The following is a 15,311-nucleotide window of genomic DNA, read 5'->3' on the forward strand; positions in this document are numbered from 1 at the left end:
GATTTCCATGCAGCAGCTTTGGGCAACTCTTCAGCACAGCAACATGAAAGCTGAATATGCCACAGAATACAGCTTCAGCCAAACCAGGGCCTCTGGGAACTCTGCTCTTCTGTAAAATAACTCATGTAAACACACACTAGCTGGTTAAATTCTGCCTAGGCTGACAACAGCTATTTTTGTCATTTGTTCTGCTTGTCTCTTATAATGTCTATGTTTTCCTACATTTTTAATCCCCTTTCCCCACTACCATCTCCTTAGGACCTTGGGAAAGGATAGTTCCTTCAAGCCCATGTGTGCTCTGCTGTTCTCTGTGATGCCTGAAATAGAACATTTCAGTGAGTGTGAGGTGAGAGCATCTGTAATGAAATGCCAATTGCTGTTTCCTGTGGATAAAAATAGTGCATCTGTCACTTAATATACAGAATCCTCTGTATTATTCCACACAAAGCAGGCATTTTTGAACTGAAGCTAAAAGTCATTTGGGAAGGTCACAGCCTTCCATGGTTGCTTATTCTCCACCCAAATGTTCTGAAAGCACACAGAATTTATACATTAATGTTTGAATTTTCAGGACTCTGAAAATTGACCCAAGCCTCTGCTCAGTCCCTGTTAAATTTGATTTAGATAAGCTCTCTGGTGATGAGGACAAGCAGCAGTGCTGCTCTCTTTCTGAGAGATGTGAGGAAATTTAGCTTTTTGTTAAAGGTACAAAATTTGTTTTGACTGTTTTAACCTCTGATTCGGACAGCAGAGCTCATTCTAGAGCCACAAGGGATCTAATTTGTTGTCAGGTTTACGGGGAAGAGAAGGAACATGGAGATGTGTTCCTGTATGCTCCCCTGCCCCAATAAAGTCTGGGGTGATGTGTCTGTGCTCCCAGTGCCCAGCCCTGGAGTGATGACACAGCCCCCATCCCCTCAGTTCAGGTGTATTTCCACATAGCTGGAAATATGCAAGCAGCAGGACAGGGATGTGAACACCCCACAGCATGAGAGGAACCGCTTGCTGCTTCCATGAAAGCCACAAAATCCCAAAGCTGTCCCTGAGCCCAGCCTGGTGCACAGTGCAGCCTCTGATATGACAATTCATGTATCTCCACATCACAGCCCAGCTGGGACCTGGACACAAATCCTTCCAGCTGCACTGAGGGCTATTGCCTTTCTGTTTATAGCTCCTCTGAGAACAAGAAAACATCCTGGCAAAATTCATTCTTCAATGTTTGTACCACATGCCCACTAAAGAAGGTCAGACAGTGCTGTGTGCCTGGCCTGAGGCTGGGTCGTGACTCAGTTACCTCCCTGGTAGAAGAACACAATTCCTCCTCCTTCATTTCCCTCTTGCAATGCAGACACAGTCCCAGGTGTGAATTATTTAAAACCAGATGATTTCAGATGCATCTCCCCGCACTTTGCTACCACCACTGGGCTTCACAGAAGGAATTGTTGGTAAAACCACATTGGGTGTTCCCTGTGTGCCAGGAGGAAAGGCAGGTGTTAAGGGTGGCCTCAGAGGGGCTGGCACTGCGGTGGTTTCACAGCTCTGCTATTGGGATCCACATTACCAGAGGCTGAGGGCAGACAGGACTGCTAGGAACTGTAGGGCTCATCTGGCACAGGCTTCTCTCAGTTTCAGAAAAGGTATTTTTAACAATTATAAGAACAATTTAACATTGTAGATTATACCAGTGTCAAAATAGAAACCTACCAGAAAGGAAGGTGGGGTTATTTCACACTTCTACTCACCAAGCAAAGGTAGAAAAGAAAGAAAATTAAAAACGATCTGTGGTTTTCCGGTTATAGAAGAGCCTGTTTTACCTTCCTGTGTGCAAGATATAAAGGGACTCTCTAAATTACTCACTTAACCCAGTGTCTAAAGGCAAAGTACTGGGAAAAAATGCCCAAACTATCAAGTTTAAAGTTGAAAATATTTAAAAAGACAAAATAGTGTGGTGCAACAGTGCACGTGCTGAGAACAGCTGTCACCAAAGCACTGCCACTGACAGGGCTCTGCTAATTACATCTCTGGTGCCACGAAATTCAGCTTTTGATGGCTGTGAAGCAGGCCAACAGAGCAATTCCTGATGGTCCCTGTGGCACAGAGGACTGCCCAGCACAGCTCAGTGTTTCAGCAAAAAACAAAGTCCAAAGACAAAGAGGGAGAAAGCAGAAAAAAGCATAAAAAGCCAAAGTGGTAAGGATATTGTGGCCACTAGATGGCAAACCCCCCTCGAAGTTGCTGCAGTGGCTGTTGCACAGCCTCTGTCTGGCTCCTCTTGTTCCAGAGTCAGGCATTCCTGTTTCCACCCAGAATTAATTCTGACAAATCGAATCTTCAAATGTACAACAGGGAATCGTTTAACAAACACAGAAAGTAAATCTGTGGGCAGCCTTATTTTCAAGGAGACACCCGTGGGATTCTTCATGTGGGGGTGCCCACAGGGAAGGCTGGAGCTCTGTCTTCAGCTAGAGTGGTTTAACAGTGTTTCAGAATGTATTCAAAATCTCAGAAGTTAACCATTAAAAAAAAAAAAAAAAAAAAGCAAACTGTCAAATTTCAGTGTTGCTTAAATTGTTTTCAACCCTAGGTTTTCTAATTTAGCCATAGGACAAACACAAAAGATCAATTACCACCAGAATGCTCCTGAAGGTAAAACATTCAGAGTGTCCAGGGGAGTGAAACATCCTCACTTTGGATGCCTCAGAGTGCAGCCCATATCAATCCCACTAGAAAGCCAAAGCAATAAGTAATAGGTGTTGTACATCCACACCAGCACAGACAGAATTAAAACTCATTCGTTTATCAGCTACAGGAGTCACTTCCATTAAACCCTGTGAAGCACTGAAATATTTCACTGATACAATCAGAACATCCAGAAGCAAATCTACAGCACTGCTGCTGCAGCCCAGGAGTCATAAAGGGAGTCCTGAAGAATGCACAGGTCAAAATTTGATTGATTTATTCACTCCAACATGTATAATTTGGCATGATGACATATTTGCTGCCCCCTTAAGCCCTGTAAGGATGTAAAGATCCAATTCATTGATTTTAGAAAATGACTATAAAAATAAGGAAGGAAATTACTTACATCTACTTCAATCTGCTTGTACCAGTCAGCAGCAATGGAATTGGCTGGACAAATCCTTCATACAAGAAGGAAAAGGCCAGAGATTTCTGAAAAGGCCATTAGAGACCCTGCAGGGGACAAATGGATCCCTCTTTGGGTCACAGCCAGATGCATTATTACACCAGAGACCCCCTTGGCCTTACACAGAGCCAGCTCCATGGGTGCCTTGTGGCCATGAACTGCTCTGGGAGCTCAGGCACCTGGAATCAAAAAAAGCAGTGAATTGCTTTTGTCCTTGATATGTACTGAGAAAATGCTATTTTTCATTATCCACTAGAGCAATTTTGCCAGTTTTTGCATAACTTGACTCACCAACAACAAAGGGAAAAAGATCTCTGAGAAAGATAAATCAACATAGAATGCAAACACTATGCCCAGTTTGCAAGTGCCCTCTAATTTTTTTTAATTCCAGTATTTACCTGTTTCAGGAATTAAGTTTTTAGCACATTCCCTACATCCCACTGGAAATTACCAACTGGAAAAGAAAATTTTATTCCTTTTATATTTTTATTTCTTCAAAATAATCATCTTTTAGGTGAGAAAAAGCTATCTCTGCTGCTGATATTCAACTTGTCTTTTAATGTCAAGCTTTTAATTAGCTGAAAATAATACTGCTTGTTTCCTTTGTGGTGTGAGAATTTAGTTTCCATCAAAATGTCACAGTAGACTAACTTTTTACAAAATAAACTTCAAATGTATAAGTATTGTTAGGAAAACACTTAAAAATACTCAATCTAGGATGTTCTCCCAGGCTTATCTCAGGAGATTCACCACAATCTAATTGAAACATGAAAAAAAAATCAAAAATCTTCTTTTCTGTCTGAAAGTCTTTTCCTTCTCTTTCTACAAATCTAGATCTGGAATGGGTTTCCAGGCAGTTTTTGCTAAGGACAGACCCAACCTTTGCCTTTTTCCCCTTATTTGTGCATTTTTCTTATGCCTGGCATGGCAGCCTCACTGCTGGGAGAGCAAGCTTTGATCAGCAAACTGATGTCCAGGGTGATTGGGATCCTTCCTGTGCCTCACAAGGCTCCCAAAAAGACCCAAGAGATGCAGATTTCCCTGCCCATCTTGGGTGCACATGGCTGGGAAGTGACAGCAGCCCCTCCTGGGCTGTCCAAGTAACCAGGGAGACTTGAGGCTCTTCATTCACCAGCTCTGCCCTGGGCTCTGCCTGGGGCAGACCAGGGCTCCACAGAGAGCCTAGAACTGATTTCATCCAGGAACAACACACTCTGGGGCTTGAAAAGACCATTTCTAGATCTGAAAAGCTTCCAAGTCACACCCCAGCCTTGGCTTCTGTCTATGCACGTGCCCTGCTATCCTGCACATTCAGAGCTAGAGGAATTTATTAACTTCAAAATGCCTTTTACACAGCTTTTGCTCTCTCATCACACCTATGCTATGTATTTGATGCCTTCTAGAACTGGACTCTGCCCTAGCCAAAGACAGGACATCAATCTGTGGTTGCCTCTTCTGTCCCTGTTGTCAGGAAAATTAATCCACAAACACCAGAGGTTCATGTCCAAAAAGGAGACAGAGGAGTCCTTTTACACTATTCGAATAAAGGGAGAGGCCATGGGCCATTCCCCTGGGGTCTCTCAAATTTTTGGAGAGCGCAGCCTCCCTTTTATCCTAATTCCTGGCTGCATGTCCCTCTCTCTTTCCCCATAGGCTGAGGCACTTGAGAGGTACAGACTTCCTGGAGTGCCTGATACCTGAGATATCCCCTCCCAATGCATAATTCCTTCTTAATTCTTAACTCTTGTGGAATTCGTGGTGCTATCTCAGTGCCTCTTTCACCCTTCAGTGGAATCCATCCCATTGTTTCTGTTATTTCTCAGTTTCATCTCATCAGCAGCCCCACAGCTTGTTTGTAAAGACAAACCCATCACTCCTCTCATCATTGTGGAGCAAAGTGGCTGCACCCAGCAGCTCTGTGCCGAGCAGCGCGGCTGGGTTTCCCAGCACAGTTTGCTCCTCTGCTGTGCTGATGGGATGTGGCAGGGCTGGGATTGTGTGTGGGGGACAGGAATGGAGCTGCACAGGGATGGATGATGGATGATGGATGGATGATGGATGGATGATGGACGATGGATGATGGATGATGGATGGATGATGGATGGATGGATGATGGATGATAGATGATAGATGATGGATGATGGATGGATGATGGATGGATGATGGATGATGGATGGATGATGGATGATGGATGATGGATGGATGATGGATGGATGGATGGATGGATGATGGATGATGGATGGATGATGGATGGATGATGGATGGATGATGGATGATGGATGATGGATGGATGATGGATGATGGATGGATGATGGATGATGGATGGATGGATGATGGATGGATGGATGGATGGATGGATGGATGGATGGATGGATGGATGATGGATGGATGATGGATGATGGATGGATGGATGGATGATGGATGATGGATGGATGATGGATGGATGGATGATGGATGATGGATGGATGATGGATGATGGATGGATGATGGATGATGGATGGATGGATGATGGATGGATGGATGGATGGATGGATGGATGGATGGATGGATGATGGATGGATGATGGATGATGGATGGATGGATGATGGATGGATGGATGGATGGATGGATGGATGGATGGATGATGGATGGATGGATGGATGATGGATGGATGGATGGATGGATGGATGGATGGATGGATGGATGATGGATGGATGATGGATGATGGATGGATGGATGATGGATGGATGGATGGATGGATGGATGGATGGATGGATGGATGATGGATGGATGATGGATGATGGATGGATGATGGATGGATGATGGATGGATGATGGATGGATGGATGGATGGATGATGGATGATGGATGGATGATGGATGGATGGATGATGGTTGGATGGATGGATGGATGGATGATGGATGGATGATGGATGGATGATGGATGATGGATGGATGATGGATGGATGATGGATGGATGATGGATGATGGATGGATGATGGATGGATGATGGATGGATGGATGGATGATGGATGGATGGATGGATGGATGGATGGATGATGGATGGATGATGGATGGATGATGGATGATGGATGGATGATGGATGGATGATGGATGATGGATGGATGATGGATGGATGATGGATGGATGGATGATGGATGGATGGATGGATGATGGATGGATGATGGATGGATGGATGGATGGATGATGGATGGATGATGGATGGATGATGGATGGATGATGGATGGATGGATTGGGGATGGATGGATGATGGATGGATTGGGGATGGATGGATGATGGATGGATTGGGGATGGATGGATGGTTGCTCGGCAGGCGCGGTGCAGGTGCTGCTGTGGCGCAGGACGGGGCACTGAGGGAGGACAGGAATGGGGCCACATGCAGCTCTTAACCCTTCAGGTCACTTGACCCTTCAGTTTTCGCTCCACCCTTCAGGCTACTGCTCCAAAATCCCCATTTCCCCCCGGGCGCCGGGGTTTCATTCGTATCTACCTGCAAGGTGCAGGACGAGAGGAAAGGCTGTAAACATTCACAAATACAGTGCGAGTGAGAAAGAGAGTGCACAGAAGGAGTGGTGCAATTCCCTGCTTCATGGAGCATTTTATTGCATTTCCTGATGGTAACAGATTGATGCTATTGTGCTTGTTAGCATGGTCAGCTTTTATTACAAGGCCATTAAGGGTTTTATCTCTATGTGGATCTTTAAGATTCTGAGGGAAAGTTTTTTCCCTAGATTCACAACCCACCCTTAGAAGCCAATTCCTAATAAAGTCTCTTGTTTCTGCCCCACAGCACACTGAAGGCAGCATTTGAGATGCTCAAGCAACGTAAGTATTTCCCTGTTCTCTTCTGACCTGGGAAACTCAGGCACCCAATGTATTCATCCAGTTCCCCTCAGCATTCCCAGCTTTTCTTTCACAGCCTGTAGTGTAAAGAGGGGAGAAAAAGGATGCCTGCTCAATCTGGTGGCAAAGAAAATGGTTTGTTCTTCAAGTAAATTTTGTCTGGGTCAAGTCACAAGACAAGAACTCTGTTCTCTCTTCTGCAAACCACTGACACCAAACCAGCTTCCTAAATGTGCCCAAGGCTCAGTTACACCCTTTCACACACACAAAATGCAGCATCATGAGAGCCAATAGGACACTGTACCTGGTCACTGGCACCTGCTGCTTATACCAAAACTCCCTCTTGGAAAGCAGCTGCTGTGCTGAGGTATTTTTAGGGCCTGGGTAGGGGACCTCAGCATTTCTGGAAAATGCAGGGTTCCATTTCAGAGGCACTGAAGCTGACAAATGCAGAGCAGTTCCCAGCCATTTCAAACAGCACCAGCCAGGTGCTCTGAAATTCAATCCATCTTGGCTGCTCCTTAGAAATTCTCAGCGTGCAACCTCATCTAATGGCTGGCCACTGCTGGCAGCAGCTCCCAAGAGCAGCGACAGCCCAGCAGCACAGGCAGGGCAAAGCACACACAGGGATGATGGAGAGAGCCCCTTCCCTCCCTCTGCACCTCAAACCAAAGCAAGGGGGGCAGCTGGGGTAAACGGGGCCATGAAGAAACAGTCCCTCTGTTCTTGAATCCTCAGCAATGTCAGTGCATGCAGAAACACAAGGCTGCCCTGCTTGTGACAACTCACAGGGCAGCTGTATCACAGAAACATCTAAAAAACGTGACTTTATCTTTCAAGATCTTCCCACTGACTGAATATGAATTCTGATTTGCTTTAGAAATTGAAAGTGTTGGAAACTCTCATATCCAGCTGGCAGTAATGCTGAAGGAAGAACTGAAAGGAATAGAGGAGTTCCGAGAAAGGCAGAAGGAGCAGAGAAAAAAGGTGAGAAACTAGAGAAATGTTGAAACAGATTGGGTCAATGGTCCAAGGCTGGGAATTCTGCAAAAGATGATAAAGCATTACCAGCATGCCCTGTTCCCTCTATAGATGAGACTGTGGAACAAAAATCTCTTTCTGATCCCAGCTGGAAATAAAGTAGTGCTCTGAACCCAGAAGCCAGAGCCTTTAGTCCCTTTTACTCTTTCTGGTGTAACTCCAGATGCTGTTATTATTTCTGTAAGAACTTAATCCTTTCCTTTCTCTTTTTTATACCCTTGATAATGGGTTTCTTTGATATGACCCTGCACAATACACACTAAATAAAGGTGTAACACAAACTTTTAAAAACATGAAATCAAATGATTGACATGCTGAATGCAACAGCAGTACATGCTGAATTCCAAATACATGGAATAAGTAGCATTTAGTTGATCTTGTATAATAAAAAATTTGAGTATATTTAAGATCATTTCATCCCCTATGACCTTATCAAGCTCTAAGTCTCTTGAAAAATAGCTCTCAATAGAGACAGCAGTGACCACTCTCACACCTTCTCTGGGTCCATGGGGTTGAAGACAAACTGACAGCAGTGAGTGATGGAGTATTAATGGGTAGCTGGTTGGAAACCAACAATATAAATTTGCTGAGGGTCTTTAACAAATAGCACTGAGTTTATTACAGTCACCTCTTTTATAGGGGGTTTGAATTTCTTGGGTTTAGGATAGCAGATTGGTTGGAATCTCCCAGCACCCAGATCTCTGGCCCATGATGTGTCTGTATTTATGATTGAATGCAGTTAGCTGAGGGTCCCCTGTTTGTGTTCTAATCTATCTTATCATTGCTCACCCAGGGACTTGCTCTACTTTTCTAAAACCAGCCAGGCTAGCCAAATTTGGTTTATGTTATGGCCAGATTTATTTTGTCCAGCTACAGACCAGCTGTACTATGACAATGGAGGAGTAAAATAAATATTCTTTTCTTTGCTAATTTTAAACAGGTGAAAATGTATATAACCAGTGTCCAGTGCCACAAAAATCATGTGTCTACAAGCCCCTGACACACAAGAACTTGGAATAGCAAAGAATTCTGAATATGAAAGTGGGTGAAACCAGTGCTGCTACTGAGATTTGAGGTTGGCAGTGATATGATGAAGCAAATAAGGCATTAAAAGACAGACAGTGGGCACCAGGTTCATCAGTGTTTGTCCCCCCTTCCCTTTGCCACTGGGATGTGCAAGGAGGCTCCTTCCTGCAGAGAACTGTAAGCCTGGAACTCGACTGGGAGCAATTAGAGGGGCCTGCGAAAAAAAAAGGAAAAATTGCTTTGGAATCTTAGCTAAGCTTCTTTCTCTGTGCAGTGTGTGGCTGTGAGGAAGCCAACACTAGATTTGCTGGATGGTGTCAGCAGTTTTGGTAACCTCCCAAAATGCTGGGATTTGTGTTACTCTGTAGCTGTCTCAGGACTGTGCCCAATGTGAAACAAGCATCTGGGTAGCCCTGGAGAGAGTTTTTCTTGAGCAGAATGTAAAGATTAAAGGACTGAAAGTCCCCCTGAAGAAATCCATCCCCTGCCAGTAGAAGCATATCTCACTGTCACATAAAGCTGGGCATATCACAACTAAAGCCATGAAAGGGAATCCAGACAGGGACTGTCCTTCCAACACTGCCCAAATGACTCCAGCATGGAAATCAAATCACACTGAACAAAAAGTTTCCAGAAGCAGTGGAATATAAAAGAGATAGGAATTGTTTGGATTGAAAATGGGCAACTACCTGTGCTTATGTGGGTGAGACAGTGGTTTGGTCTGCAGAGATGTGGGATCAAGCTCTGGCACTGGCAAAGGAACCCTGCTGGCAGAGCCCACTGTGACTGGGTGTTGCACTATGTCATCTCCTTAAGGAAAAAAAAAAGGGAGGAAGAAAATGAAGATCTATATCCTCCCTGCTATCAATTGAAACCACCAAAGCAGAATTATCTGGGATTATTTTTTTACCTGGCACTTTGATGCTCTCTGTATCACTTAGAAACCTGTCATTTATAAAAGCAGAGTGAAGTAATTTTCCCCACAGGGAGGTGGTTTACAGAAAGGCCCTGACTATGGTTCTCCTAATCCTGCTGGTGGAAATGGGAGGAAGAAGTCCAAGAAATGCTGACTTGTGTGTGTTTCTTACAGTACGAGTCTGCAATGGAGCGGATGCAGAAGAGCAAACTGTCCCATTATAAGAAAACCATGGAGGTAAGCAGGGAGGGCTTGGGCAGGTTTCCTGATGCAAATTTGCTCCAGTAAAATCTGTATCACATGTACCTCTATTTAAAGAAAGGTCAAAGCTGTGTGAGTGTGCAAGAGTGTGTGAAGGAGGGAAGATGTCGTTCCTGCTGTGAGGAGGAAGCTGATCTTCCCTGCTGCACCCACTGAGAAGTCACCAGAAGGTTAATACAGTATGAACAGGTCACACAGGATTTCATTCTTTCTAGGCAAGGATACTTAGAGGAGTAAATATAATTTTTCAGTGTGTGTAAGTACAATTTTAAGAGCACTGAGGGAATGTTGTAGGCAGGAGGAATCCTCTCCAGCTGGAAAGCTTGCAGGCACAGAAACTACAGGCAGCTGGGTTTGCTTTCCAATGGGCAAGTGCCTCTAAAGAAAAGTAGTTGCAGACCTGTCAGTGCTACAGCTGGAAGTATACTAACAATTTATTTTTTTGAAAAGTGGTTGTTCTAAGTGCATCTCTAAGATACAGAGATGTTTTGGTGCAAATAAAGATTTCTCTTGCTTCTGAGAGCTACACCAAGACTGTTGCCTATGGGGTGCAGGCTCTGCCTCACAGCTTGGAGCAATGGCCAAGGCAACACATGACAACCCCACGGCCACCCTGGGAACGCGGGCTCCCAATTCCATCTGTCCGTGGGTGCTCGGGCAGATGCCTGATGCACCAGTGCTGGTAGAGCAGCCTGTGCATTCCTGACCCCTGCAGGGAGTTGCAGTTGTACAAAGCAAACAATTTCAGGGCTGCAGGAAAAGGATACAATTCATTCTGTCAACCCCTACTCCAGTGTTTCAGTTCTATTTTTCTACCTCCTTATGCATTAGGATTTTTTCTATTGCCCAAACTGGGCACTGATTTGCTCCTCCAAACTGCAAATGAGAAAATGGTTGGAACATGACTGTGGGGGGAAGCCAGCCTTGTTCCCCCAGCCAAACCCTCACGTTTGATTTCATTTCCACCCAGTCCAAGAAGACCTACGAGCAGAAGTGCAGGGAGGCGGATGAGGCCGAGCAGTCCTTCGAACGCATCAGCGCTTCAGGCAACCAAAAGCAAACAGAAAAGGTACCTGAGATTACACTGCTCTTCAGAGGGAAAACTGGGGGTTTACCTTCTCAAGGTACAAGAGAATACAATTAACCAACCCATTCTATAGGGTGCCAGGGGCTGCTCTGTATTCAAATTAACCCCAAAGAATCCTCTGGGAAGGGACTAAGTTATCTAATTAATTTATCCCAGGCTGTAATCCAATTGTTCTATGAACCCTGAAAGGAAACTGAAAGAGATTTTTCTCTGAAATTATTCATTAAGAAACAAGTCAAAAATATGTCATGCAGTTAGTTTTGCCTTTTGGTCTCTTACACTTAGTAGGCAGAGCATCTTACATTAAAATGCATATTTTTCCTCAACATTTTTCTCCTTATGGTGAGTTTAATTTCAACTAAATTTACAGACTCAAAAATAAATCGTTGGAAATTAAGGCACTGCAGTCCTTCATTGCATCGTCTTGATACTTGTAACTGACAATTCACTAACTTTTAATGGGAACATTTTACAGGGAAACAGATGGAGAAAACAAAATAAATGAACTCCCTTTGGCTCGATAAAAAGCAGTGCAGTGTAAGCAAAAAGGATCAAAAATCATCTTAAGGAGTGGTAGGGGGGGTGTGTGGAGACTCTAAAAACAGCATCAGAACTTTACATTTTATTTCCAGCATTTCCTAATCTTTGATGAGCAAACCCCTGCAGCTTAGCTGCAAAGAGGGGATGGAATCCCGGCCCTGCCAAAATGACACCAGAACATTTCACAGCTTCAATGGCAGCTATACCTGACCCAGCTCCTCTCATGCAGGAGGATCCCAGGGTGCTCCATTGCCATTTCTTCCCCCCACATGTCAGCACGTTGGGAATACACAGAGGCAGCTCACAAGCTGTTTAATTCTGCTTAGCATTTGCAAACAGTTTGGGCAAGGAAGCAACTAAGAATGAATCTTCTGTTCCCAGCTTACTACACGTTTCCCAGCCAGCTGTGATGAGGAATATGATCATAAGAACCCCTACCTGAGCCTTGTCTTCAAGGGCAGGATGGAAGAATGTATTACACTGATGTCTAGAGCAGTGTATTACTGTGCTTTCATCACCATCTGTGCAGAAAGACCTGCAAGTACAAACCTATCAGTGATGGCTGTTTTCTCTTTTGCTAAAAGCTGCAGGTTTTTAAAACAGGGAACTTCTACTTAGAGTGAATTTTGCTTTTAGGCTTTGGAGTTGTTATGGGAAATAATCTGGCATTTGCAAAGTATTTTAAAAGCTGTGTGCTTTTCATCTGAGCATTACATGAGGAGCTTGAAAGATGAAGAATTTTAACTGCCATTTATTTCTGCTTATATCTATTAGAAAAGCACATCAAACAATTGAGAAAAAACAACTCAGCCAGCAGACACAGCTTCAGGTTGGATCACACTGGCACTGAGCTCCTCTGGCAGGGATGTCTGAATGGAAAGCTTTCCCTTGAATTTCTTGAAGCTGGGAAATTCTAGTCCCTTCTCCATAGCACATATTCAGCAGAACTGTGCATAGAGGGGAGACAGCCAGGAAGTGCTTGCAAGTCAGAACCTTTCCCCTAGAGGGGAACAGAGCAGGCAGCACAAAAAACTGGGGCAGAAGCAAGAGTATGTCAGAAATTAATTTGGGGTGTTTCTTTTCCTGTTTCAGAGTCAAAACAAAGCCAAGCAATGCAGAGATGCAGCAAATGAAGCAGGTGATGCTGTTAGCAGCTGAACTATGATTCTTCTCAGCAAACAGGATTTTACCAGAACAGGATCTTGATGGAACACATCCAAATCACCAAGCTGTCAGGGTTCCCAAAGTCCCAAAGATTTATGGGACAAAGATTAAGGAAGAAGCCTCTAAAGAGCAGCAACCTGACAGTCATCAGCTTTCACGCCCCTTTGTGGAAATGCCAGTGTCCTGCTTGCATTTAAGAATTTACAGAAGATTTCCTTTAGGGACTTCACCCAGGGAAGAAAAGCTCTTCTTGAAACAAGTTGGAAAGCACAGGAGACACTCAAATTGTCCCAAGGCAGCCTAAATCAGATCCCCCATCCCCATGTGCATGAGCACAGTGGTGATCTCCAAATGTTTGTATGCCCAGAAGGACAGGCCAGCACACACCTGAGCTGGCTCAGGAGCTCAGGCTTGTCCCTCCCTACTCATGGAATAGCTTACACCAAATCACATGGTGTGAAGCCAGCCAACCCTGGCTGGCCTGGAATGGAATGGTGCCCAAGCATGGTCCAGGCTCTTAATCTCTGAATTGTATTATCCCTACTGTAAAGTTTATAAATTACCTGCAACTATACAGAACATCCTTAATCTAGTATATAGCTACAAAGGAAAAAAAGCAATAATTATTGTGCCCCACCAATTCCAAGCTCATATATTCTTGTGAAACTCAAGCAAACCACAGGCCTGAAGTGTAGGAATAACAGGAAAGGCCTAATAGGAGGAAAGAGAGAAAGGCTGTATCATTTTCTTCCTGACTGTTTGGTTTCTTTTCTGTGTCTGTGTTTACAGAGAACGTGTACAAACAGAACATTGAGCAGCTGGATAAGGTCAGGACAGAGTGGGAACAGGAACATATCAAAACCTGCGAGGTAAACATTGACTTTTGCAGTGATGTTTGCACACTCTTTATTTTATCCAGTTGGAAGATTTCAGTCTAAGGCCTGAAATATCATCCCAAGGGATTTGCTGTTTGCTTTATGTGGAGTCTCAACAGATGTCTTTGCAAAATTACTGCAAAAATGAGAGCTTATTTAGATATAGCTGCTCCTGTCTCACTGACACTCTCCTTGCTTGGTCAGCATTACCATGTGAAAATAAAGGAGGGGAATACGTGCAGAGGTGGGAGAGATGGAGCAATATATGAACTGGTACATATTCCAGTCACTATGTTTCATAGCACTTTAAATTCACCTGCAAGAATATTTGTCCTCTGCCATGAAATAAACTTTCAGTTGAAAGGTGCTGGTAGAGAAGTCTCTACCTCCATTCTACTGAGGATGGGCAAGGAGATTTGCACTTGGCTATAAAGTTTTGCACAACAATTTACAGGAACTGTTTGGCATCCAAATCTGCCACACATTTCATCACAGTAATCCTTCAAGTACATTTGCCCAACTGCTAAAGTCTGATTTTGCTATATTTACTTGTTGCAGGCTTTATTTCCACATAAAATAAAATGCCAGGAGGACACCTTTCCAGTTCTTGCTTCCTCTTAAATATTCCCTGAGAGAACTGAAAAGCCCCACAAGTGGCACAGACATTTCCACAGATATTATGCCAAGCCTTAGTCTTCTAAAGATGCATATTTTCTCCCTTCTTAAAAAGCCAATAAACCAGCAAAGCATTCCACAACCTCACACTCTTTTTTATCCCATATGGCTAAATCCTGACTAGACCCAGAGCTTGTGACCTGCCCACTGCTTAATCCAAACAGCCTTTTGTAAAGGAAGGGCATCTTTAATGCCTTCTTTTAAATGTGCTTGTAGAGAGAAGCACTGGTACTCTTTGGGTTTTTTTAAAATTAGCAATTAATACAAAAAGCACCTTAAAATCCTACACTTGTGGCTGCATAGTGGGCAATCTGGAAGTGCTGGGATTGCTTGGATCTCTAACAACCACAGTATGAAAATGTTGGCTGGCAAGCAGCAGCACGAGGGGGCCTTTGTCACAGGGGCTGTGCCACATTGTCATGGAATGCCCCAGTTTTCCAGCAACATGGGAAAAATATGTTGTCAAACACAACACCAGCTGTGCTTTTCTGGGTGCTGACAGGGGCTTAAAAGCCCAGAGTCACTACATTTCCCTCTTGGATTAACTGCATTTCCTGATAGGACACCATTTACCTGAAAAATTCACCTTTGTCTCTGGCACTGCTTCAGCAGCCTTGAGGGCCACAGGCTTTCTGTTCAGAACGAGTATTGAAATACTCATTCTCCACCTTGCAGGTTCTCTTTAAAAGCTTTTACTCTCAGAAACCAGTCCCCACAGCAGCTTACTCCCTTGACAGATT

At 44.0% G+C, this 15,311-nt stretch overlaps 1 protein-coding gene across 1 annotated transcript in view; it reads left to right on the forward strand.

Moving 5' to 3' along the window:
• Positions 1 to 15,311, forward strand: part of PSTPIP1 (proline-serine-threonine phosphatase interacting protein 1) — a 51,117-nt gene that overhangs the window by 24,569 nt on the left and 11,237 nt on the right. The window contains exons 4-9 of the mRNA XM_058847262.1: positions 6,934 to 6,968; positions 7,867 to 7,973; positions 10,144 to 10,206; positions 11,201 to 11,299; positions 12,950 to 12,995; positions 13,811 to 13,890. Of these exons, the coding sequence (XP_058703245.1) occupies positions 6,934 to 6,968; positions 7,867 to 7,973; positions 10,144 to 10,206; positions 11,201 to 11,299; positions 12,950 to 12,995; positions 13,811 to 13,890 (430 nt within the window). The remainder of the gene's footprint in view (positions 1 to 6,933; positions 6,969 to 7,866; positions 7,974 to 10,143; positions 10,207 to 11,200; positions 11,300 to 12,949; positions 12,996 to 13,810; positions 13,891 to 15,311) is intronic.

Source organism: Poecile atricapillus, chromosome 11, assembly GCF_030490865.1.
Source record: "Poecile atricapillus isolate bPoeAtr1 chromosome 11, bPoeAtr1.hap1, whole genome shotgun sequence".
Taxonomy (NCBI): domain Eukaryota; kingdom Metazoa; phylum Chordata; class Aves; order Passeriformes; family Paridae; genus Poecile; species Poecile atricapillus.